General features: G+C 53.7%; 8 protein-coding genes across 8 annotated transcripts; 3 read left to right on the forward strand and 5 right to left on the reverse strand.

Annotated features, from left to right (window-relative positions):
* Positions 1 to 233: 233 nt before the first annotated feature.
* Positions 234 to 1736, reverse strand: Z520_10146 (uncharacterized protein; the record flags this gene model as incomplete). The annotated part of the gene is made up of 4 exons (XM_016780640.1): positions 234 to 320; positions 370 to 1464; positions 1516 to 1644; positions 1698 to 1736. The coding sequence occupies 4 exons, from the start codon at positions 1734 to 1736 to the stop codon at positions 234 to 236; spliced, it is 1350 nt and encodes a 449-aa protein (XP_016628243.1).
* Positions 1737 to 2548: 812 nt separating this feature from the next.
* Positions 2549 to 4367, forward strand: Z520_10147 (uncharacterized protein; the record flags this gene model as incomplete). Its single annotated transcript, XM_016780641.1, has 3 exons — positions 2549 to 2674; positions 2731 to 2783; positions 2834 to 4367. 3 exons carry the CDS (start codon positions 2549 to 2551, stop codon positions 4365 to 4367), a joined length of 1713 nt encoding a protein of 570 aa, XP_016628244.1.
* A 614-nt stretch (positions 4368 to 4981) lies between these two features.
* Positions 4982 to 5944, reverse strand: Z520_10148 (uncharacterized protein; the record flags this gene model as incomplete). Its single annotated transcript, XM_016780642.1, has 3 exons — positions 4982 to 5170; positions 5226 to 5464; positions 5527 to 5944. The coding sequence occupies 3 exons, from the start codon at positions 5942 to 5944 to the stop codon at positions 4982 to 4984; spliced, it is 846 nt and encodes a 281-aa protein (XP_016628245.1).
* A 274-nt stretch (positions 5945 to 6218) lies between these two features.
* Positions 6219 to 8399, reverse strand: Z520_10149 (uncharacterized protein; the record flags this gene model as incomplete). The annotated part of the gene is made up of 6 exons (XM_016780643.1): positions 6219 to 6966; positions 7027 to 7865; positions 7960 to 7974; positions 8056 to 8080; positions 8134 to 8261; positions 8316 to 8399. The coding sequence occupies 6 exons, from the start codon at positions 8397 to 8399 to the stop codon at positions 6219 to 6221; spliced, it is 1839 nt and encodes a 612-aa protein (XP_016628246.1).
* A 2281-nt stretch (positions 8400 to 10680) lies between these two features.
* On the forward strand, positions 10681 to 12401 carry Z520_10150 (uncharacterized protein; the record flags this gene model as incomplete). The annotated part of the gene is made up of 3 exons (XM_016780644.1): positions 10681 to 10830; positions 10918 to 11246; positions 11411 to 12401. 3 exons carry the CDS (start codon positions 10681 to 10683, stop codon positions 12399 to 12401), a joined length of 1470 nt encoding a protein of 489 aa, XP_016628247.1.
* A 703-nt stretch (positions 12402 to 13104) lies between these two features.
* Z520_10151 (uncharacterized protein) lies at positions 13105 to 13860 on the reverse strand (the record flags this gene model as incomplete). The annotated part of the gene is made up of 1 exon (XM_016780645.1): positions 13105 to 13860. One exon carries the CDS (start codon positions 13858 to 13860, stop codon positions 13105 to 13107), a length of 756 nt encoding a protein of 251 aa, XP_016628248.1.
* A 2275-nt stretch (positions 13861 to 16135) lies between these two features.
* Positions 16136 to 16984, forward strand: Z520_10152 (uncharacterized protein; the record flags this gene model as incomplete). The annotated part of the gene is made up of 1 exon (XM_016780646.1): positions 16136 to 16984. The coding sequence occupies one exon, from the start codon at positions 16136 to 16138 to the stop codon at positions 16982 to 16984; it is 849 nt and encodes a 282-aa protein (XP_016628249.1).
* Positions 16985 to 19044: 2060 nt separating this feature from the next.
* Z520_10153 (uncharacterized protein) lies at positions 19045 to 20839 on the reverse strand (the record flags this gene model as incomplete). Its single annotated transcript, XM_016780647.1, has 2 exons — positions 19045 to 20369; positions 20416 to 20839. 2 exons carry the CDS (start codon positions 20837 to 20839, stop codon positions 19045 to 19047), a joined length of 1749 nt encoding a protein of 582 aa, XP_016628250.1.
* Positions 20840 to 25493: the final 4654 nt, after the last annotated feature.

Raw genomic sequence — 25493 nt, forward strand, 5'->3', positions numbered from 1 at the left:
TCGTCAAGGCGTGCGTCCAAGATTCATCCCGTTTTGTTCAATTCTTTTTCTCGCCAAGGCAAAATCCTGCATGGCAGGTTGAGCGAGATCTTCAGAGGCCGCTTGGAAGAGGCATTCACGAGGCCAGCAGGAATCCCACTGCTTTGGGTCGAAACGAGTTTTCGCCAAGCGGTTTTATCACTGTTGCAAAAATTGTGCCGTTCCAGAGTGCGAAACGTCGCTCGTTCAAGGATTCAACCCGCCTGCACATCAGGCAAGCGGACTGCGATGTCTCCGGACTGTGTGATGTATCGGACCCACGGCAGGGAAGGATATTGCAACTGCAAGCAATTAGAGGTTGACTCTGACAGTAAAGGTTGGGTTACAAACCTTGGGCTCAATAATCTTCAAGTATCGCACCTGAATACCACTGGTGGTGAAGTAGGGAATCTCAAACTTGACGTTGATGGGTCTCTTGGCCTTTCCTTCTCCTGAAATGCCGCCCATACTGCCACCAAAACCGCCGGTCATGCCGCCACCACGCTCGTCATCTCCCTTGACACTGGGAAGGCCTAGTTCCGCCCGCATGAGGAATTCTTTGCCGCCACCGAACTGTTTGATCTTCCAGACAATTGCAGATTTCTCCGGTGCATAGTGCACAGAACCGATGTTGGTTCGAAATCTTGGGGTATCGGCATCATCAGGGACAGGGATGCTGATCTCGACGTTGTTGGCAGTCGATCGTCGCTTGAACTGGGCTTTGGCTTTCAACATGTATTCGATCCTTGAACCAGAATGGGATTCCACAACGCACTCAACCCAGATCAGTGGCTTCACTGCTGTATTGAGTCGATAACTCATCAGCTCAAATTCCCCATCCGGAGGAATGAAGCTGATGGTACGGTCGTTCTCGAAGCGGGACAATCTCACACACTGGTGGAACTTGACATCTTCCATTTCGACAGCCTTGCCACGCGTAGATCTTCCAGTGGTCTCGAACATGACCTTATCATTCAAGCCAAGGCGAAGTTCTGGCATGCCGGAAAGATAACACTTCATCTTGATCGCACCCAGAATCTCCGATCGCAGGACGTTGCCAGTGGATGACACCAGGAGGTTGAGAGACTCAATCACGTCGAGGAACACCTCATTCTTGCGATATCTGATACCTTCGCTTCTCCAAGAGACGGCGTTGGTGACAGCAATGGGAGGGCGTGCCTGCACTTCCAGCTTGTGGGATTCTTGAGTGATGTATTCCTGGAGGATCTTGGACTCGGTGGTTTGAGGGTATCCAAAGTCCATCATTTCGTCAAGCAGTTCATAGATGACGACGAAATTGTCTCGGATTGACTCCTCTTCCAGCTCTTTGAAGTACTCAGTAAAGACCTCGACGATCTTGTGGAGGAACAACAGAATCTCTGCCGCATTGGTGTTGCGCTTGGTCAGGGCGAGGAGGTAGAGATTGTTGTGGCGGATGTAGAGGTACTGCAGATTGGTCAGTCGGATTCGTAGACATTGAGGGTACTGGCGACCAACATTGATGCCCTCATCAGAGAAACATGGCGGGACTGCAGAAGACTCTTCCTCGGCTTCGGAAAGAAGGATTGGGAATTTCTCCACAGCAGACATGGGAATATCACCACGATAATTGCGAGCAAGAAGAGTCTGGTTTTGTCAGTATCCCATGTCATCTTGTCCAGGCTCGTTCTGTCGCTCACCTTGCCCTTCAAGTCGAGGAAGAAGATCGCAGACGCCATTGCGCTTGGAAGCTCCGAAGAGAGGAAGGGTCGAGCTGGAGAAGCAAGCAAGTTTCAATGAGATGATGAGCAGGTTAGGTTGATGAATGAGAGAAAGAGCGCATCGCCTTGGAGAGGATGCGTGGAGGGGGAGTGGTGGTTGACCGCGATATAATTATTTACGTGGAAATGGAAACGTTTACGTTTACGTTGACACTCCGCAGGCGGAGATCATCCCACATTGCATTGTACCAGACCCAAGTCTCAGCCTCGCGAAATGCGGCTAGCCGTTGAACCTGGTGCAGCCTGGTGCAGCCTTGTGCCAGTTTAAAAAGCGGCGGGCTACTCGCAACCCTGTACCTATGTGATTCGCTACGACTTTGCCGGAACGAACTCTAGGCGGCGGTGTAATTATCAGCCTCTTTTCACCCAACTGCTCAATCCGTCCACCTTCAGCCAAGGTGTCCTTCCTTTTCTTACCACCATGGACCAATTATGTACCGCTTTGACCAGGTCAAGTGCCCTGCTGTATCTGGCATGTCAACTGGACGCCGTGATACGAGCACGCCTGGTTTTTGGACCCAGGCGCGCCGCAATGAGAGCCCCTATTCAGAACTAGGCGCGCTGCGCGTCACAGCATGTCAGCCTCAGTAAACGAGGACGGAGTCACCTTGGTGATCCCTGGGTTGCGTCGGTGAGAGTACTTGAGCTGCTCGTTTCTTCCCCTCCGTCCTCGATCTGAAGGGATGCATGGTCGAACTTGATGTCCTCCTTGAGCGTGAGAGGCTAGGCGGCAAACCGAGCCCTTCAATTCTCCGCCCGTGGTGTCCTCGATGGCTGAGCACGGCATAGGGGACGAGCACGCTCATGACGACGACCTCACCAGGGCCAAAGCATGGTGCCTCTATCTCTCACACTTCCTGTCTATGTGGAATTCGCGCACCTACGAGTATGCCGCTGTAGGTCTCTGCTCTTCGAATACCCTCCAGCTGTTCTGTGCTAACCCACAGGTCAGATTCTCTTCATCCAAGCTGCTTTTCCGGGTAACCTGTTGCCATCCGCTATTAAGTATGCGATCCCCCGCGATCGGCCCGCTTCTCCGCTGACGCAGTCTTCAGTGGCATCGCCGAAACCGTCTGTGTCATTGTCTCTTCGTCGGCCATGGGCCGCTGGGTGGACGGCGCGCCAACTCGGTTGCGACCGCTTCTCCTCACCATCTTCGCGAACCGCACCACCCTCGTCGCTTGTTGTATCATGTGGCTCTTGCTGTTCTCCACCCCGGACGAGACCCTGAGGAGGGTTCTGTTCGCCGCCATCCTGGCGTTGGGCATGGTGGAGAAGGCATCGAGGATGGCCAATATTCTCAGCATGGAGAGGGACTGGGTGCCGACACTGGCAAATGCCGATGGCGAGGACTATAGCCTGACACACATGAACACTGTGATGCGACGAATCGACATCACATGCAAGTTCCTAGCCCCTCCGGCAATATCGGGCGTCGTGGCGCTACTAGATTCGGTCCCTGCTGCAATGGTTATTGCTATTGTGAGCTTCACAAGCCTTGTGCCGGAATACTGGGCGGCAATGAGAGTGTGGAAGAACAACGGCAGATTAAGGGGCGCAAAGAAAGATAAGCGGAGCTCCAGCGGCGATCTCGAACTGGATCGGTATTGCCAGCCAGAGTCCCACACCCACCCCTCTGACGTCCATGTTCTTCAAAGGCTCCTTGCCAAAGGTGAAGAAGCCCTCAGAATTGCACGCAGTATCACTAGGGATCACATCGAAGGGCTGTCCTACTACTTCAGCACGACCGTGTGGCTCCCTTCCATATGCGCGGCCGTGCTGCACGCCTCGGTTCTTGCCTGGTCCGGCACCCTCATAACCTGGCTCCTGAACGCAAACTACACGTTGGCCGAGATCACTGTCGCCAAGGGAGTCGGTTCTGTCTTCGAAATCGGAAGCACAGTCGTGTTTCCTTGGGCGGTGAACATGTTCTCGACGACATGCTCCGACGCCCTCGCCACGGCCTCATACCAAATGATCGAACGGCGCAGCGTGGACGACGAAGGCGAAAGCGAAGACGAAGTCTACGACTGCCAGGCTCAAGGACCTCCCAATAAGCTTCGCGGCGACGTTACGAAAGAGAGCCAATTCATTGGTAGTCGTAACCTGCACGTCGGCGTCGTCAAGGCTGCGCTGTGGGCTCTCTCGGGGCTGCTCATCTTCCTCGTCCCGACCATCATTGCGCTCTTCTATCTGAACAGCCGCCTCGTAGACGCGCACCCGGCTGTGGACGACACAACCACGTCGCCGCTGCCGACGTACACACTGTTCACAGTAGTGTTCTTCACGTTTCTGTCCTTCTCGTTCCTCGGGCGATGGATGTATGACTTAGCGGTTATGCAGCTGACGCAGATGCTCATCCCGGCCGCGCACCGCTCGTCGTTTGGAGGCGTGGAGCAGGCGCTCGTGAGCTGTGTCAGCCTCGTCCATTGGGTTGCGGCGGCGATCTGGCACCAGCAGGGCGACTTTGTGTGGCTCGCTTTGGGGAGCTTTTGTGCCATCGCTGCTGCGACAGCGGCTTTTACGTGGTGGGCTAGGCGGTGGACAAGGGACGCCGTTGTCTACAGCACAAGCGCTAGATCAAGCTGAGGAGATAGGAGTAAAATACCGATAGAGGGAGGCATTCCTGAACTGTCGCGCTGCGCTGGACAGCTGTGTTATAGAATTCGCTGCACATAATATATCTCACAAAGTCTGTCTCCATGATGAAAGGTCACTCCGCATCTCTCGTCTAATTAGCACCCTTTTCGTGCAATGGACAAATCCTCCGATTCGTTTCATCACTATAAAACACGCGCAGTGAAGTTGAAAGATTAACGGCGCGCCAAGCAAATCGATTCGCCCACAGCCTCGCCTCCATAAATAATTTCTCAAACTTCTCTGACCTTTTTCCCCCTTTCCACATCAAACGCGCCCGAAAGACAGTGCAATGCAGCATCTTTGCCTGAGATCGCGGACATTCTGTCCCCAGTCTTATGGTTTTTACTCAATTGCCGAACTTTGCGATTTAGAGACGCGGAGACCAATCGAAGTTTTTATTTCGTGGACGGTGCCATAAGAGCTGGCTGAGCATAATTTTTTGACGGTTGCTTAGGCGGTGTCAGAGGCCCCAAACATATGTTCTAATTTTCTGTACATGCCATGATGATGGTATAATGCCAATAGCTGTTAATACACATGCAAGAGTGAAGGCTTCCTTCTCTTCATGGCGCCGGCTGCGCGAGCTCTGCCTTGGGTTTCCAGTTAAATTTCAGCCCAAGCGGCACGAGCACCTTCTCCTTTGCTATTTGGTTCGCAACGGCACCGCCTTGTTCCAGGGCTAGAGCGCCGATGATGGCGAGGATGGCTTGCGAGTAAACTAGTTCAGAGCCAGATGCTTGAAGACGTTCGGGCTGTGGCAAGAGGTTAGTGAAGCGGACGAGGAAGGGATGTAATCGAAGGACGTACATCTCTGGGATGCCACCGTACTACTTCCGGTAAGCCGTACTGTTCCGCCAGAGTCGAGAGTTGCTTGTGACTTGTAAACCAATGATGAGCGCCACCCAAGAGGCACTCCACGGATTCAGTTGCAGGGTGTCGAAAGGGTTCGCGCCCATGGGGATCCTGCTCGTAGCTCTTCAGGTAGCGTGAGGCATCCGCGACGCTTATCAGCGCGAGAGAGCATTGGAGCTCGAGTATTCGCTTGCCTGTAGCACTTCCATCAGCATTTGGACCACAGAGAACAGCTGGGAAACGTGATGCCCTTTACCGAAAAATGCGAGCCGGTCGTTGAATCCTCTCCTTCCAGCGTCGAAGGTCTTGTGCGTGACAGCCAGCCATTTGGTCTCTTCCGACAGCATTTTGTCTCCGTCTCTTCCCAAAAACTTGACATAGAAATCATCTAGCTTCCGCTGGTCCTTATTGATCTTGAGAGGTGTTTGTATCCGGGGTGGTCGCACGCGCACAGGGGCCTTCAGTGCTGGGGGCGTTTGGGCCCAACGCGGAGGGTTTTCTGCATCGACTTCCATCTCTGAGAGATTAGGAGTTGCCGTCGAGACATGGCGCGAATGTCGGGTGGATTTGCAGAATGCTTGCCGGAAGCGAAGATGGTCGCATGACGGTCCTGGTCTGGTGGTTCGGAGGAGGTCACCAATGATGCGGCCGGAGGTAGGGGTCCTGGAAGACATGGAGGGAGTCTAGGCGTTAAAGACGTGACAGATGATGAGCAGCAGTCATATCATACTGGACCGACGCGCATTTCATTGAACAGAGGCTGAACTGATCTTTGCTTGGGAAAATCAAGTTCAGCTGCAGCGTGGATGGCCGACCGTAGCAGCGGAGCAGAAATCATTGAAACGCAACCCGGGAAATAACTAGAACTGAGGTTTGTCCTTATCCATTTTTTTCCTGTTCTACCAGTAAAATGTATGTACATAGCCATGGTCCCAATCAACAATACTCTCAATATGACCTTTTCTTCGGCGGTACAGTCTGGCATTCCTGCTCATCGAGGGTGGAAAAGATCACATCCCGGTAGCCAATGGCTATGTCTTGGCCGACATCCCTCTGCCAGCTCAAGGAATGCCGCATGAACTTCTGATCATCTCTTTCTGGGAAATCCTCGCGAGCATGAGAGCCGCGCGACTCCTTTCTTTCGAGTGCACTCTTGGCGGTTTGGGCAGCACATGTCAGAAGATTGCGCAACTCCAACGTTTCCACGAGATCGGAGTTCCAGATGAGACTCTTGTCTTTCACGCAAACGTCTGCATTGAAGTCCTTTTCCACTTGTTGAAGGTTCCCGAGGCCTGTCGTCAAACTTTCTTCCGTTCGGAAGACCGCTATGTCGTTCTGCATGTTCTTTTGCATGTCCGCACGAAGCTCAGCCGTCAACCTCTCTCCGTCGGCGTTTCGCAGGCGTTCCAGGTCAACAAAACCCTCCACCCCTGTCTCCGACGAGACGCTGCCCCCATTCCTGAGGAACGGCATTCCTTTCTCATTGTTTTCAGCGATGTGTCCGGCAGCAGCCCGGCCGAAGACGACAATATCTAGCAAGCTGTTGGCTCCCAGGCGGTTAGCGCCGTGCACCGAGACACAGGCAACCTCTCCAGCCGCATATAGACCTCTGACAGCAGTCTCTTCTCCAGTGCTTGGGTCCACATCTAAAACTTGGCCTTTCCAGTTTGTAGGTATGCCTCCCATACAGTAGTGTCTTTGGCCGAAGAAGGGGTGCGGTTAGTTTGCATCTCTCAGCATTCGAAGGAAGACTTACACAGTTGGTAAAACAGGAATCGGCTGTTTCGTCACATCCACACCCGAGAAAATGCTGGCAGTCTCTGCAATTCCTGGCAGCCTTTCCATGAGGATCTCTCTTGGCAGATGTGACAGCTGGAGGAAGATGTGATCCTTGTCTGGACCACACCCACGGCCCTCTCTGATCTCCATGTTCATGCTCCGACTCACGACGTCACGGCTTGCAAGATCTTTGGCTGTTGGAGCATAACGTTCCATGAAACGCTCTCCTTCGCCGTTTAGCAGATATCCCCCTTCACCTCTGGCGCCCTCCGAAATCAGAACGCCAGCGCCATAAATGCCGCTGGGGTGGAATTGTACAAATTCCATATCCTGAAGAGGGAGGCCAGCTCTTGCAGCCATTGCTAGGCCGTCGCCGGTTGAGGTATGTGCTGAAGTTGCACTAAAGTAACAGCGACCATAGCCACCCGTGGCGAGAATAGTGTTCCTGGCAAAGACACGATGAAAGGTGCCCGTTTCCATGTCAAGCGCCGTCAGCCCGATACAATTCTTCCCGTCCATCATCAGGTCCAGTGCAAACCACTCGATATGGAATTGGCAGTTATGCTTGAGGGCCTGGCCATACAGTGTATGCAGCATAGAGTGGCCGGTTCTATCAGCCACACATGCGGTCCGGTGGGCCTGTCCACCGGTGCCGAAATTCAGGCTCTGCCCTCCCAAGGGACGCTGATAAATTGTGCCTTGCTCGGTGCGGCTGAATGGCATTCCGTACTCTTCGAGTTCTCTCACAGCTCTGGGGGCCTCGCGGCACATGTAATGGATCGCATCTTGGTCACCCAGCCAATCTGACCCTTTGACCTGCACCTCGTTATTCTGGAAAGTCCATATCGAGTATGATGGTGACTTGAAGATCGTTTCTGCGTCACTGGCTTTGTTTTGGTGATCAACTTACCGTATCGTACATGTGCTTAAGCCGGTCAAAAGAATCAATCAGCGTCTTCCTTGGGAATATTGATACAATGAGACTATCCTCGCTTTTGTGACTTACCCATTTCCAATCATCCTCGTGCATGCTTCGCAGGTGTCAGTGAAAATGTTTGAAACCGACCTGGGGGATGTCACTCACTTCGCTAGGGCAGCATTGATCCCCCCTTGGGCGGCCACTGTATGAGACCGTGTTGGAAACAACTTGGTCACAACAGCCGTGTCGAGTCCGCTCTCGACGAGGCCTACGGCGGCTCGAAGTCCGGCACCCTATTGTTTTCATGGATCTCTCGTCAGTAAATAGGTCAAGGAGTAAGAGCATACAGCACCCAGGAAGTAAGGCTCAGAGGCAACAAACGACGCTGCAAAGGGGTCCCTTGGTCCGCCAAATACAGCGACGCCTGACATCGAATTTAATTCAGGTCACATACTCCTGCACCAACTACTACAGCGTCATACTGGTGGTCAATCACTTCAAATTTGTTGTTGATGGCCTTTAGCGACGAGGTGGTCGCGCGCCGACGTTGGTGTAGCTTGCGTATCTGAACACGAGACATCCATCGCGGAATCTGTCTTGAACAAGACGATTGCAGGCCGAGAAAAGTTCGAGGTGATAGAGGTGGATTCGAGGCCTGGCGCCATGCTTTCAAAAAACACTTCATGTCCGTTGCGAGAAAATTACCCTCTTCTATTTCACCAGATGCAAGTTGCGAAAACAACAGACTCAAGAGACTCCAGACGAGCACAAACTCGAATCTCCGAGATGGTCTCGAAACCTGGGATTCGAGATCGGTGGCACCAGTGGTGGACAAGGAATTGCTAATCTGGGGTCCTCCGAGATCGCATTGCCGTCTCGGAGTCTGGCTAATTTTCTTCTCCTCATTCTCCCGAGAAACCGGCAAGGGGCGTCACCGGTCTGCAAAGTATGGGGAGTTCTCGTGGAGATGGGGTGCCTAAAAGTCTTGCAGGCACCGACTCTTCCATTGCGGCCCCTTTCTCCTACCGCAGCAAGCTCTTTCCCCTCCATGGATACAATCGGCATCGCATGACTGCTTTCGTTTCCAGAACCTCTTCTGCGATCAACTTGAGGCTCCAACTTCGCTTCGGTTCTGGAATTATCACCTCTTTTATCTATTCCCACCCAGCAACCAATGCTCAAGCTGCGATGTTTTTACGGGGAGTCACAACAGCACTGCGGGCTGTCAACGAAGGGCTTTCTCTGCACCGGTAATGCCGGGTTTGGGTTGAGGTACGAGCTCCTGGTCATGAAATCATCTAATATTGAGGGGTATTGAAAAGGTGCAGAAGAGCCTCCATAAGGTAATACCTTGCATGACTCCGCATAAAGGTATCAGTGATTACAGTCTTGGCTGAGCCTTGCCCATCGTATGCGGAGTCTGATATAAAGGGGACAAAGAAGGCGAGGCCAAAATGAGGGCATTCACCATGGCACCTGTCTGAGTTATAGGTACTGAGTATCCGTCTCGCCGTGTCCTCAGGATAGTTCATTGCCCCGAGCGAGGATCTCTTGAGGTGAGTCGTGGTGGGTATCCAGCCACTGCGGTCCAGACAGGGTCAACATTGTGCCCCTGGACCCTGGTAGGCCCGTAACCTGGCGAGCTGTGCAGCTGTCTTCCGCCTTTGCCGGACTCCTTCCTTTTTGCTTCTTCTTTTTCTTCTTCTACACCTACCATACTTGCTTCACTCAGCTGACGATCAACGATGCTCGCTTGGCTTATCTCTTTTGGTCAGTTCAAATGTTCTCGAACATCTATCAATGCCCTCTTCGTGGCTTTCCCTCCTCATCTGATTTGCCTTTGCCACGCACCGATCGTGCGAGGCATTCAACCCACTAACTGCATGGGCGATGGAGGGCCCATTCCCCAAGCCAGCCAATGCCCTTGGTGCTTAGGGGTGAATCATATCTGCACCGTCAGCCTAGAGCGCTCGGCCTGTTGGTAAGCTAGCAGAATTGAAGCAACTCAAGCCTTCCGCATTGGTTTTCAGAGCTTAGCTATCCACTTCGGTTATTCCAAAGCCCTGATTGCCCCTCATTGACCTGCCCTTGCCTGCACCTTTGAACCCTGGAAAAGCTCAGAGCTTTGTTCGTTGGCACTGTTATTGGATCAGACACGTTCTCGCTATGGTCGAATTGTGTCGCCAAAACATTTGGCACTGGGCTTTCATTCCCCCGTCTCTCGATCACGGACACCCACTTGTGATTTCGACGTCGCATCGAGAACTCCCCGCTGAAAAGCAACCTAGGGAGAAGCCGCCCAAGTCCGATGGCGAGGCCTGATGTCCGCGGGGTAATAGAGTTTTCCCCCTTGCTGTTTCTACACCTGTTCGTGCGAGCCACATCGTGCGAGAGCTAGGGCGATAAGAGATTCTCAGTCGCCCTTCGCTGACAATCTACTTATTACGGTAAGAGCCCCCGACCCCTCCTTTGTGTGATTCCTCCTTCTCCTCAGCCTCGAAGCACACGGTTGACCTTACAATACCGTGCTTGTGTAAAAACGAAGGTGTTGTTTGCGACTAGCCAAAGGTATAGTTTTGAGCTCTTTTAATATCCTGTCAGCTTTTATACCCGGAGCTCTCAGAGCAGGAACCTAGCAGTGTTGTTTCTGGCCTCTTGACGGGATTCCTCGCTAACGACTGGTTGTTCATCACCACTATAGCTCTTGTCACCATGCGCAGCTCAGCTCTTCTCCTCGCCTCTGTGGCGTGCTCGACTGCGTCGGCCGCCGAGACTGTCCTCGGCGTCTACATCTTTTCCAGACATGGGGATCGGACTGCAAAGGCAACACCGCCATCCGGTCTCACAGACCTTGGCTACGAGGTATGCAGATAACCCAAGCACCATTTACTTTACCTAGGTCTTTATGAAGACGGCATTTTGACCGAGACGGGAAAATCCAAACAACAGGAAGTTTTCACCTCCGGCACCTACTATCGCAGCCGCTACATCGCCAGCGATGGCAGCCGCCCCATCCACGGCATCGAGCCCGACGTTGTCAAGCTCTCTCAGATCACGGCCTCGGCGCCGCTCGACACCGTTCTCATGCCATCCGCCATGGGCTTCCTCCAGGGACTCTACCCACCCGTCGGCGAGACTTTGGGCAGCCAGACACTTCGCAACGGCACCGTCGTCCAGACTCCGCTGAACGGCTTCCAGCTTATTCCTGTGCAGACGGTTGCCAATGGCGCCGGCAGCGAAAACGCCGCCTGGTTGCAAGGGTCGACGAACTGCGCCAAGTGAGTTTCAGATGCGCTCGTTTTCCCTTATTCTTTGCCTGTTCCTTTCCTAGACCAGTGGGAGTGGAAAGACCACTTGACCCAGCTCATTGGGAAAGCTTCAATTGTGTAACGAAGAGATATATATGCTAACCATCTTACGTTTCGTCTTTTCTATAATATAGTGCCCAGATCAGCTCCAACAACTACTTCCTCAGTTCCCAATACAAAGCGACCTTGAACCGCACACAGGGCTTCTACAGGGACATGTATCCTTTCGTGAACCGGACTTTCACCGAGTCCCAGACTAGCTTCCAGAACGCATACACCATCTTCGATCTGCTCAACGTGGCTAGCATCCACAACGCCAGCATCCCCCTTCCCGACGACGCCGACTTCTTCCAACTCCGCACCCTAGCCGACCAACACGAATGGGGCCTTGCGTACAACGAGAGCGAACCTATCCGGGCCGTCACTGGCGCTGTAATCGGCGCCCAGGTGGTCCAGGCCCTTAACGGCACCATCAGCGGCAAGGGCCAGAACGTGTTCAACGTGCAGTTCGGCGCCTACGGCGGGATGTTCTCGTACTTTGGCCTGGCCAACCTCACGGCTGCCAGCCCCCTCTTCTACGGCGTTCCTGACTACGCCTCCAGCCTGGTGTGGGAGCTTGTGACGAACGCCACGGTGGGAAGCGGTTCCGCCGCCTACCCCTCGGCGGACGACATTGGCGTGCGCTTCTACTTCCACAACGGCACCACCTCCAACATCAGCGAGCCCGTCGAGTTCCCACTCTTCGGCACCGGCCGCTCTCCGATCCCCTGGTCCGAGTTCGTTGCATCCTCGAACAAATTCGCCATCGGCACGCAAGCCCAGTGGTGCCACGCCTGCGGCAACTCCACCGGCGTATGCAGCCCCAGCGCGCTGGGCGAGGGCAGCTCTAGTGACGTCGGGTCTTCCAGCTCCAGCACCAGTACGCCAAAAGACCATCACGGTGGCGGCATCAGCAAGGCTGTGGCCGGCGTGATCGGCGCCATGGTCACCCTGGGCGTCATCCTCGGTGCAGAACTGCTGATCATGCTGGTCGGCGGGCTCCGCCTCGTCAGCAAGCGAAGGCTCTCCCGGACCGCGAGCGATGGGTCCAGCGGCGCTGGTGGTGTTCAGGCGGCAAAGGCCTAGTTGAGCCTTGGAAAGCCGAGGAGGAGGAGAGCCGGAGGCTTCTCTGCCCCAGGCGTGTCCCCAGCCACGCGAACAAGAGATTCATAAGAGGTGAAGAGGAGGAGGAAGCCCTTTCTCAGCAAGGTGTGTAGTTTTGAAAACTAGTTTCAGTCAGGAAGCACATGCAGGGAGGAGGGAAGGTGGGGTTAGTAAATAATATTGGAATCGACCTCCGAGGCGGGGAGATCATGCTTCATCCTGAGGAATTGTTGAGTGACCTTTACGCGACCGCAGGACGACCACCTTTTCCCCCCTTTTAGGCATGGAAGAAACCGTAGTGATAATGGAAGAGCAATACGAGCTCTCGATTCGTCGTGATATCTTTATTCTCATTATCATGCGAGATTTCGTGTCTAACTGGATCAAAGAATCTCCGATCCGAAGCGCCTGGAATTTGCCGTGACATGCCATCATTGTCTTGTGTGTGACAGTCAAAAAAAACAACTTCACTCCACTACCCGCGCGCGCCTCTTACCGCACACTCTCCAAGTAATGCGACATCTAATGATTTCCTCTGTCTAAATTCCGAAAATGCTCGAACAACAGCGTCTTGACACATCACTAATCTGCCACGTTGACAAGCTCTTTGTCCCAAAAGCAGGTGAGCCCGGGTCGGTTCCGGAACTTGCCGTGGGCATGCCCCAAAAAAAACCAACTTTCCTTCTCAACACAAGAGCCTCTGTACAGTAAAGTCGGCCCTGTCAATTCGGGGGTCAATCGTCGGATCAATAGTCGGATCGGGCATCTCACGCTCATCCAGGCCCGAAGAGTGTTCTTTTGGCAGGGACGCTTGGAGGGCAAGAAGATCCAAATCATGCCTGATCCACGCGACCAACGCCGCGGGATCCTGCATATCCGGGGCCGTGAGCAAATCCTGCTCGGTTTCCACCAGGTCCTGCACAGCTGCCGTGGAGTCGACGTCGGCCACAGGAGGGGATTTATGGTCCTCCTCGGTCACTTCCTCCCCAGACGGGGACCTCAAGCGCTGGAGGGAACAGTGTGCATCGCCACGCGGAGACTTGCGAAGATAGTAGACGAAGCGTTGGTACCGAACGAGCCGTGCCGTCAATGATTGTATCGCTTCTTGGGAACCCCGATGTTGACGACGGTCTTGTCCATGATCGTATTTGCAACCTTCTGATTTTCTCATGCACCTCTGGCAGGGTCGTTTGCCGTCACACTTTGCCCGCGCTTGTTTGCACCCGTCGCACGCGATGGTGACGTTGGTTCGAGCTCGTTTGACATGTTTTCGCGTTGTGACCACGCCCAGAAACGCGGGAGTCGTCAAGTGGTGCAGCCGAGGGAGAAGAGGCCGCGAGGCAACGCTGGTGAAGCTAGACCCTAGCCGTTCCGCTGGCTTGTCTTGCCGACTCGTGAAGTCCGAGATAGCTGGGAGGAGGCTGGTGGGTGATACCGACATTTCGACTGCATTCAGGCTTGCAAACACAATGTGTGAAGGGATATCATATGGTATTCTTCGATGAAAAGGTGGGTGGAAGTGCCTAGGAGAGGCACCAGACGCCCTCGAGGCGGATCTTATGGTAGATTAAGGAATTCCATTTTCTGACCGGAAACAAGACCCAGGGCGTCACCTGTTGGACAGCAAGGATCAGATAACCAACACGTGGTGGAGAAATGGAAATCTATGTTCCCCCGGAAATGTGCAGGACCATGTCCTTTTCGAACGGCGCGCAGCGTGAGCTGGGCTGGAGCATTGCCTTTTTGGATGTGTGAGAAAGGGCCAATATGGACTCCCGTAACTTGCCAGGGCACTCAGGGCGAGAAGGCGAGGGAGGAAATAGTTCCCGGCATGGCTGGATGTGGCTATTGGCCTTTCAACCCTGCGCAAAAACTCCATGCGAATTAATTGGTCCAGGAAGCTGTTGAGGAAGCGAGGTACCTGGATCAAAGGAGAAGACCTCCGGGATTGATCGGCGATTAGGGTCATAGCAATCCTAACCTTAGCATCCATGTTTCGCTAACATGGTCCAGAGTTGGCAATGAAGAACAGGCGCCGCCCATGAGCTAATTCTTACAATCGCATGACAGAATCGTGGGTGGAAATCTGGGTTTCGGCCGCCCTTCTTAAGAGGGATTGCCTCTGGAAAATAGGGTTGATGTCAAAAGTGTCAGTGTGTCCCAAGGGGGGGTTGGGGAAATAGATTCCACAAAACTGGAGGCATCTGGAGGGGGATGTCCAGGAAGGATGCTTGCACGATCCAGCGCTAGTCTGTTTCCGGTATGAGGGTCACTGCTAAGACTTAAATTGGCTTAGCCTCCTTAGATACGCAGCTATGTGTGAGAGTCTCTGGCCAATCATTGGCGTCCGGAAGTCATATTTCCGGGATGCCGTTGTTCCAGTCCGCCAAACGCTCAAGCCACTACTAGTAGCCCATAATCTTCTAACCGTAGATCTCGTCTTTCCTGCTGTCAACAGCTCTCAGCCTGCGGGAACCTCCAGGTTTCACACGAGATAACTTGAAGTCCCCGAAGCCCCCGAAAAAGATCTTAAAGCCGTGCCACATGATCTAATCTTGCCGCTCGTGGTGGAGTGACTTCGAGTCTGCGGGCACATGTTGACAGACTGAACGAGCTTGCGGACCGGCACGGGGTTGCATTAAATACTTGCAGATCACTTTTTCACCTAGTGCCGGATGTCGGTGTTGTCCTCCATGGGGCTCGCTTTCCTGGCATCTGGCGCTCTGGCGTGGATGGACCCCGGTGGCAGTATCCGGCAATCTGTCATACTCACAGTACTGTAAATTGCGCTCTTGAGCGAGTAAAGAGAGTCGAGACTTGTCGAAAAGAATCAAAGCTCCAGCCCTGGTATGTGGCCGTTGCAAGCACTCTTGTCGAGAAAACCGATCGGAGGTGGGCGGGTGGCTTCAGGCATGCCGCTCTCAGCTGGAACAAAAGGCTTCACCAACGCCTCAGGGGCCAGGCGTGCCTGCTTCAAAAACTCCATCAGCGCCCCGTTGAGATTGCCAAGGGAAGCATTAAGCCGCTCAATATGTCCACATTTGGCTCGCTTTGGTACACATGGAAACAGGTATTCTCATCTTTGACGGCCGATATGGTAGGCAGCAACGAGGCACTGTCGGGAAAAGAGACAACTTCTGTGAGACGTTTGGACAACCTCCATCTGGAGAGCACCAAGATCTCGCCTATCTAAGAGCACGGAGGTGTCAAGGTGCCCGCACCCAATGCGTGCTCACGCTCCTGGTAAGTCTAGGGAGGGCAAGAGTGCCTGAGGTACTTACTTGAGTGACTTGGAGGGCCTATCATGCCCACAGTGATTTCGAATCTGGAGTTACACCAATGCTAGGCGGGCTCGAGCCCGATATTCACGTCTTTCGGACTTGAAAGGAACACAACAACTGTTCCAACAAGTCTGGTGTGAAGCTGGATATCATCACAAGTCACTTAACGCGTACGACTTCACCATGATCGAGCAGTTACTACCCACAGTGCTGTCACCACGGACTCCGTCACTTCTCCCCCTTCACGATATCACCATTTTATGAGGGTTTTAATGACGTTCAGTCTCTACGGCTCTGGAGAACGACCACATTTCCTGTCTGATATCGACCTCCCCTCGACGAGCGATCAGACAAACTACGGGGGATGCTCACTAAGAAGAGTATTTCTGACTAAGTGTCCCGAACAACCACTACCAGGCCCCCAGGGTACGAGAAATGGAGGTTCCTGAAGATCGGCTCACCGCTGAGGCAGCGCGCCTCACTTCCTCGAAGGACGTCACTGCATTGAAGGTGGTCACATCAGCTCACCGCGCTGCCGATTCTAAAAAGACCTCCTCTATAAAGGGGTTGGCTGAGTCTTGTGAAGACGATGGACAGCAGTTCAAACTCAACCTCCCCAAACGTCTTGAGTCCAAATACAAGCAAGCCGACAACATGAGCGAGACTGTAACGCAGTACAAACACCATCATCATCTGTGGCTGTCAACTGCGGCGCCCGAGGCCCATGTCCACGTCCCAGCCTCTGATGATGCCAACGTTCCCATCATTCCTTACTTCTCATCCGAGCACAAGCACTACGACAACGAAGTCATCATCCGAAGTCCCATGAACATCACGCTCGACGTCATCGTCCGAGTAGTGAGTGGGGGGAAAGCGGCGCCCGAGTCCTCGTCGGCCTCTTTCTTCAACATGACCCTGCCGGCGAGCAAATGTAGTCTACTCAGCGACCTGCGGCTTCACATCGCAGTCACGGGCTCCCGCGACGCGAGACTATTGGAAGAGGCCACAGCTACAAAGCCAGCACCACCATGCAGCGACGACGACGACGACGACGACGATGATGGGCCAGGGATCAGTCTGAGACTGCTGCGCCTCGTCCGCGACCTCAGCAAGGTGACGTTCCGGCTCGAGGAAGATGGGCACGTCGCCAAGCTGAACATCACGCCCACGCGGATCGACTCCTCCTGCGTCTTTCCCGAGACCGAGTACGAGGCCTGGTATTATCGCAATGTCCTGAGGGGTAACCAGAGGGTGTACACGGTCGAGGTCAAGATCGAGGCTTGACCATCCCACAAAGAAATGGGGTTCCATGGGCGATCTTCAACCTTGAGGGGAAAAGGTCAATCAATTGCCCCTAATTTCTTGCCATTCATCCTTTCAATTAGCCCTGGGAATCACAGCCTTGTCGGGCCCGTCATAGACAATTTCCCCAGCCAGCCCATGCTACGCAATTATGTGAGGAGGACATGACCAGGTGGTGCCGGTACTTCCACGAGGCCGGCTTGAACACAGGAAATATGCATGTCCTTGCTACCAGTTTTGTAACGTACTTTCGAGGAAGAAGCAGTTACCAAGGCCCCAAAGAGAAAAATCAAGAAGAGATTTCCCACTGATTAGTCTCTCTTACTCACTCCACCGCAGAGTGTATTCCCGACGTATAGCCCGTCTTTCCAGGCATGATACGAGGTTTTGCTTGTGTGGAGGCCTAGAATGGAGTACATAAGCTTACCTACTCGTAGAATACCCATGTGTGTCAGTGAAGCACCACCACCACCATCACCACCATCACCCATGTCACCGTCATCAGATCGACAACCTTTCCCATTGAAAATACCAAAATCTTCAAGGCGAGCAGTCTTGTTCCCCCCCGAGCAAATATGATTCGTCGCCGCTTTTTCCGTTTCCGGCAACGTACTTCCCTAAACGGTACAAATCAGATATTGATGGGAAAGAGAGTGGATTGGGCGCGGGAAGGAACAACAGCATCTCGCTCTCCGTCTACTTTTCTTGCTCTGCTCTGCTCTGAAGGTTCCTTTGCATATCACCACCACCACCACTGACGTCTTCGTTGCTCAGGATCACTCGCTCCTCCAGGGTTTCGTTTTTGTGTTCCCTTTGTGCAAGAGCCCTAAACGGCAACCTTTGGGGATTCACTCGATCCTCTAAAGTTAGGCACGCAGAATCCTTTAGGAGCCCAAGAATAGGAATGACGGGTTGCCCACTGTCCCCTGCCTGCTCCTGCCGTCTGTTCGGACGATGACGCCTGTTCATTGACGAAGAGACAGAAGGGAGGAGAAAGTGGTGAGAGGCTGCCCGTCGGGATTGGACGAGCTGGCGCGCATGGTCTTCGGAGGGGTCCCAGGAGAAAGAGAGAGGGGCGTAAAGGGGCCTCCCAGCTTCTGATTCTCGGAGAGAAAAATATGCCAATGTAGCGAAGAGAGGTCTTACTGTTGTTGTAGTGGAACAGAGCTCCCCTGGACGTTGGGAACAAGTCTACCCTGTGGTAAGTGTGCCATACACAAACTCATGATGGGGTATTGCTGTGACTATGGACCTAATCGTAAGGGTTATGGATCACGATGGAGGCGAAGTCTAGAGAGGGACAGATGCGGAGGAGAGAGAAGGCAGCAACTACTATCGAGCCAGATATGATTGTGAGGAAAGTGCCCAAGGTGGCTTCTGTTCAACTACCAAATAGAGAACGCTAGGCGCGCCCCCTTCGCTCCGTCATGGCCATTTCCCAACTCGTCCACCTCCGGAAGAGTAAAAGTCGAAATATCATCTGTCAATCTGCCCATATATAGGAAGACGGGATAACACCCAAAACACAGTGCTTCCAGTCTGGCTTCCTGTAATCTGGTCCCAATCAGATAATCCGGCTAGCAGATGGCAAAGGTCTGGCATCATGTGCGCCGAACTGTTCCCCATTGTGATCCCTGCAAACGTCTCTTTTCAGTCTTGTATCTGTAATCACATTCAGTCTGCCTTCGGCCCATGCCGGCCTATATCGCCTAGATTGATCTGCTTGCACCATACGTGCTCTTGGTCGCTCTTTCTCCGTACCGCTTCCCCAAAAGATAACGAAAAGGAAAACAAATGCCAAACGATGTATCTGGTGCCCAAGTAATGGATCGAGAGAGCGAAGCAGAGGCATGAAAGGCATATCGCTGATCTTTTATTGTGTAAATCAAAAGACGCCAAACCCTAGTGTCCTGTGTGTCCGATTACCCGTGTGCATTTGAACCAAAATCAGTTAGAAAATGCCACTCCAAGTACATTACGGCACAGACAGAGAGTGGGAGCGGGCGTCTGCGGAGTCTTGTGGCTGTCGCTGCTACCATTCATCACCGAAAATAACCGGCAGCCGGACGGTATCTGTAGCTTTTTGTACCATCCGCACGTGTGTATATCAACGCATCGGCGAACAACTCTGCATCTTCATCGTCGTCACCATCCTCGCCACCAACATCCGGCTCGATTATGTCGTTGCCACTTGGAGGGGGTGGTGGTGGATAATGTGCGGGTGGCATGCCAGGTCGAGCTCCATCTTTCAAGGAGGTATCCTGGCTGTAAGATCCAGGGCTGAAAGACCTTTTCGTGGCAGACGGTGCCGGTACATTGTATCTGAGAGCCTGTGAATCTGGTTTCGGCGCGCTCGCACCAGGAAATCTGAGCGGCGGGAGAGTGAGGCTTCTCTCAGTATCTGGAGTCATTGGCCTTGGGACCGAAGACTGGTTCGGCGGCGCTGTGGAAGGCTGCGTAACTACAGGAGTTGGCATCGTGAATGATGGTTTGGGCCGATTGTCAAATGACGGCCTTCGCGCAGCAGATGGGTTGTATGGAGGCGGTGGAGGCATCGACGTGGTTGGCGGAGGTAGTACAGCGCTGGGTAGCCCTATTGTGGATCCGGGACCGTACTTCAAGTATTGTTCCCGCATTACAGCATCTTGGCGAGCCCAGAGGGCTTCGGCGGGATCCCGATTTCTGTCATCATTCTCGTGCTGAGTACCAATGCTATTGCGGCTCTCAGATCTGGAGTGGTCGAGATTGCGATAGCCGGGCTGGGGAGTACCCTGGTATGAACTTGGGGCATCGTCGATATCGGCCCCAGACTTCTGGCGTCGCTTTCTCTGCCGAACGTCTCTTCGAATGCGAACTCGGCAACCTTGGTCGGCTACCATCATGCTCAGAGCGGTGCTTTGATTGAGCCCTGGGAATTTCTTGGCACTGTAGACCTGGAACGGAGTTGACAGCACTTCCATGCGATTGAAGACGCCTTCGTGACGGACAGGAGCGGTCAAGGTATCGCAGTCTCTTTCGGCGCGGACAAATGGCTTTCCGAGATCGGCATCGAGATCGTGTTTCACCCCCTCGAAGAGCGAGAATCTGAGTCGATACCAGCCTTCGTGTCTGACGGATAGATCTGGAAAGATGAAGTAGGCAGCTCGTTTCGGTTTCTCTAGATAAGCGGCGCTCGCTATGGTTACGCCGGCCAATACGGGGATAGCGGGAGGTACGTGCATTTTGCCCCCTGCGATTGGCCGAGCAACTTCCAAGCTGGCATAAAGCATGAACGTGGCATCGTATTGCATTGTGGTGTCGACATCGTTGATAAACACTTTGAGCTCGACCACTGGAGGCGGGTCGACCGGTCTCCGGTCATTTGATGCTTTTGCTTGTTAGCAGGAATCTTCATAGCTGAGCAGGTGGCATACATCTGGGACCTGATCCACATGCTCGCGCTTTTTCTGGCTGTTGTACGACTTCCAGCGAGTATTTGATGCACCTCCTGTCTATCGTGAACCGACTGACGGTACTCTTAGTCTCGTTGGGTGGTTGCTGCATGTTGTATGTGATACCACAAATGTTGTAAGTTCGAATGGGTAGACCGTCAAGGTAGAGGACCGAGATTCCTGGTATGAAGAGACCTGGTATGAAAGGACGTGGTTGAGGACGAAGGGGTCGAAAAGAGTCGAAGTCCCCTCCCAAGAAGTCCTTGAGGGTTGGCAGCTCTTGATCCGAATTTCGGCTAGTTGTCGACGTATCAACAAGCTGCTGCTGCCCCTGCTCTTGTTGATGCTGATCCTGAGCACTGTCCAAGCTGGTGTCAGCGGCATCTCTTCCAGCGGTTGAAGCCATGCTATAAAGGAGACAAGATGAATTCTAAGAACAAGGAGGATACAAAATAGTTGTAGACAAAGCAGAGCAGCTCCGGGGTCCTGGAGGGCGGGCAAAGCATCAAGAGGTAGATTTGAACCCAACCTCGCAAAATAGCTGGTGGGAGTCCAACTGTCCTTCACAAGGCTTTCCTTCCCTCCGGTAGCTCCAGACGCATTGGGCAGACCCAGAAAAACCCGCGGCCGAATGACTGCTCCGGCGGGCAAGAGCACAAAAACAGATCAAGGAAAGTACTGACCAGAGACCGCAAATCTCCACGGCGTCTTGACCACACCAAAAATATCACACGACTCGTCTTTGCCTGGTTTGCGCGATGGCTGGACCACAAGGAAGTCCGAGCCCGATGCTTCTTTGAGATCGACCAAGAGGCCAAGCCGATGATGTCTCTGGGTCGCAAACGCTCAAGATCCGGGTCCCGACGAATGCAAGCAGCTAGAAGCTTGAGTGTCCTGTTATTTGCTGCGCCGCCGAAACCAATATATCCTCAATTTCTTCGCCTCCGAGTCCAAGACGAGGGAGTGGGTGGACTTGTCAACGTGGGCCGTCGTTAGGTGATATTCTCTACAACGGTCGATCGCTGAGTCGGGATTTGGTGAAAAGGCAGCGGACGCGAGTTTGCCTCGAGATAGAATGCGACAGAGGGACGTAAGGTTTTTGAGGAGCCAGAGGGTTGGGAGGACGCTCGGTCGCTGATTGAGCCGGGACTGTCACGAGAACGATTTGCAGCGGGTATAGACACAAATATCCTTTCCTCCTACACCCTCCAGTGCCCAGGACGGCGAAGACTAAATGCAAGAAGGGTTCGAGGGCAGAAAAGACGGGAGGGCAAAGTCAGAGGGATGACTTGTTACGTTACCCTGCCGATGAAGTGAGCGACAGCGAGGGTAGGGATGAGGCAGAGGAGCTGTGAAGAGAGTGGGAGAGACTGGGAAGAAGAGGTGCAGATGGGGATGCAGCGACGTCGCAGCCGAGGAGCCAGGAAAGCCACAGCGCCAGCGAAAATATGGAAAAGCGGCACCGACAAGCACCAGATGCCAGGACCATGCGCCGGCAGCAGCACCAGCATGGTAGGCGAAGCAGCCCAGCGGGCCAGCGGGCCAGTGCTGCCTCCTGTCTCTGGCCATATCGCCCTGGCGGGCCCGTTGGTGCCCTTGGGATGGTGCTTTTGGCTTTGGGCCTAGCCTACGACCAGAGCCTAGCAGCCTTCCCCAATCCCCATGGCTCGCTCCACCCCTCGCACGCCTAACAGGTCAGACTCATGGGCTTTCCCACTAACTGCCAGGCCATTCCGTTCGGGACTTTGAAGCGGGCCCGATGCCCACCCCGAACGCGCTGATTCTCCTCTTCCACTCCCAGCTGCGAGTATTGTGGTCAATCTCCCCCGTCAGTGGCCTGCCCTCCTTCTAGCACACTCGCACTGTTGCCAACCCGATTGTATCACCGACAAGAATGCATGGCATGGATTTGGACCAGCACGGGCACTGCAGAAGGGGGCTGTTTTTCACGCCATGCCGCTGGGGACTCTGCTGGTCTGCCATTGGCACCCTCTCAGGGGATGGTGGGTGGGTTTCTGCTGTCTATCTTGTGCCTAGTGTTAGGCGATCATGCTCGTACTCGCTACAGACTTTGCTAGTCTGGACTCTTGGGTTACGCACTAAATTGCGCACGTTCCCTCGCCATCGTCCCAATGCATGGCCGCCATGAACGCTTTGGGGAAAACCTGCTCTGCACTTGACACCCCCTTCGTGCAGTTCGGTCGGTTATCATCCCCGTCGTGTGGGCCAGACGGCGCGGATGATTGGAGAGCGTGGGAGGATCCCGCGCAGAAAGGGCTACGAGTTGAGGTTCAGCAGCTAACAGCTGCCAGCCTACCGTATGGGCGCATTCGCATCACAGCAAATTCTTGCCAAAGCGAAAAGACCCTGTTGTGGTTGTATGAGCCTGTCTCGCCACCGCAGGTCCAGGTGGTGTGCCTCGTAAAGAGATTACGAGGTATGGATTTCCCAATGCACGGGGATGCTTTTCTGCAAGAATGCTGCTTATTCAGACGGATAACGATCAGACTCCCTGCAGGCTGATCCGGAAAGCTGAGGATTCGGTCCATCCGCGCGAAACATCGTTCCAAATGGCAGGGAGTGGACTGAAGCACAGGCCAAGGGCTCGAGCACGAGTAATACCTAGGGAGCACGCTCTGGCTTTGGCGTGGGTTTGACAGTTGATATCGAACTGCCCATGATGAATTATGACTCTGAGCAGCATCTAGGTGGCATCCTTGCAAAATTGCAGCCCAGATTCGTGCGAGGCCGGGTTGTTTGACCCCTAGCATCTGCTTGTGTTTGGCGGCGAGAAGCCCACCAGCCAGATACCCCGTCGCACACGTGCCACCCTAACATGGGGACTTTTGTGCAACCTGAATCTGTCACAGATTTCGCACTACGGACTCAAGGTCGTGCAGACTGCCTGCACCCTCCCTCTCGAATCTTCCCTGGGTGGTCTGTCCAGCGCTGGCTGAAGCGGTCGCGAGTCTGTGCAATACTTCAGGGAAAGAGTCCGGAGGCAGCTGACGCATGGGAACATGCGTGCCATCGACGAGAGAATTTCCAAGCTTCGGTATCTTTGGCAGGTTTCAGCAAGACTCCTCAACGTGGTTGACAGGGAGTTCCAAGGACATGGCCGCGGGAAAGGCGATAGATTGCAGGGGCAAAACGCGCTGGTTACTCGAAGGACGCCCCAAAGGAGCAGCCAAAAGAATGGGGATGACAGGCACGGAAGGCATCGTCAATGGACGAGGACACGCCCCAGAATGCTAATAATGGCCAGAGTCTACGGGCAGTCCAATTCCCCCCGCGCACCTGGACCCGAAACCTTGGAGGGCTCTCGAGCATCGAGTTTCGGACATTGGGCGGTACTCTGGGAAAGAGATCAACGACCCTTGAGCGGCAACGACCGGGGAGGCGCGGGAACATGACTCTTTCTGTCTTGGTATTCAGAGTGGCTCCGATCCTTCGCTGCAACACCAAACCGATGGCTGGGGGCATTGCCCGCAGTGCCCGCACCAGCGTCCTGCCTGCAAAATGCTCCACCATGTTCCGGGGCAGCAGCCACCGAGAGACTGGAGTTCGGAACGGCAGCTAGCAGGGCATTTTAGGTCTAGGCCTCCCAGTTGGGTGCCAGTCAAGTCTTGGACTCGAAAACCAAATTCAAGTGGCCGGAAGCTGGAATATGCCGGGGTGGTGTGGGAGCTCCTCTTCCATGCATCAAAGCGATGGCCTAGTGAGTCAAAGAATGGAAACGGTTGGTGACTGTGTCCTTTAGCTGTGCATAAGTGCTGCTTGATCGGTGCACTACTCCGTCCTCATCCCAGACCTTCCACCTGTCCACAGTGCCATCGAAAAGGCCCATGCGCCATGAATCGATCACGATATACGCTCTTCGAAGCCCCTGAAGCAATTCCCACACGACCAAGGAGACAGATTGGGGCTGTCAAATTATCGCGTGTCAAACCAGAAAGCCTCAACAGCCTCGCTTACGGAAGTGGACGCAAGTGTAATACAGTCTGGGTGCCGTCAGTACCTGGGTGGTACCTACAAGGAGGCAGTGGCATGGAAAACCAAGCCGCTTGGTACGAGGACGGAGAAGATCGAAATGTTGGGGGATTTGTGGATTTGTGGAAATGCCTGTTGCCCTTTTCTTCTTGTTGGCTTGGACTGTTCCATCGTGGAGCCCGGATAGACTATGATTTCCACCTCCCAGATGACCTTTCATTCTTTGTCCCACCCATTTAGACAGCCAGCAACTCAGCAAGCTTGACACGAAATCGGTGGCATCCACATCGACCCAACCAGCACAGCCAAAATCAATCTGTCTCCTTTCCAATTGCTAACTTCTAAACTCAGCAGCGGCAGATCAGATCAACCACCACTAAGCGATTCGAATGGTTGTCCCCGACTCCCCGCTCACTTCTGGTACCTGCATCATATGTACGAAGTCCGGAGTACTTGGCGGTCAATGTTTTCCAACGGGCTGCTCGTGGGCTCAGAATTCGTCACCTCCAGGGCAGTCGGCAGCAGCAGCACCATCCACACGAGCATCAATTTGGACGGCCAACCAGGTCGACAAGTATGTTCCCGCTGTATTCCACGTCTTTGACAGGGCTTTCGACCTTCCCCGTGGCCGTTACACCCGAGTTGCCCGCCTGGACTGGTCCAAGGAGTGCCTACCTTGGCCTGAACTGCAATGAGTGGTGCAGAAATTCTCCGACAGACTCAATAGTCCGGACTGGGTCTAGACGAATCATAACCAACGAACATGCTTCTGGAATGACTTCTCAGATTCTGGAATCAGCAGAGACTTTGGGTCTGAGGGTGAAGAAGCGTCATATGCGGTCTCAACCTGGCCACCCCATGATGCGAAATTGGTTGATGATTGGATCGTGGACTTGTCCCTGCTTCTCACGCTCTCGCTGTCATTTGACCAGAAGCCCATACATTGGATGAATGGACAAGATTGACAGTCATCCATGCGTCTTTGTGATACCTGCTGATCACAATCTGTGGGTGTCCTGCAACACACACAAGGTTTCTTGACGATAGTTAGTCGATCGTCCGTTGCAGGA

Source organism: Fonsecaea multimorphosa, assembly GCF_000836435.1.
Source record: "Fonsecaea multimorphosa CBS 102226 unplaced genomic scaffold supercont1.28, whole genome shotgun sequence".
Classification (NCBI taxonomy): domain Eukaryota; kingdom Fungi; phylum Ascomycota; class Eurotiomycetes; order Chaetothyriales; family Herpotrichiellaceae; genus Fonsecaea; species Fonsecaea multimorphosa.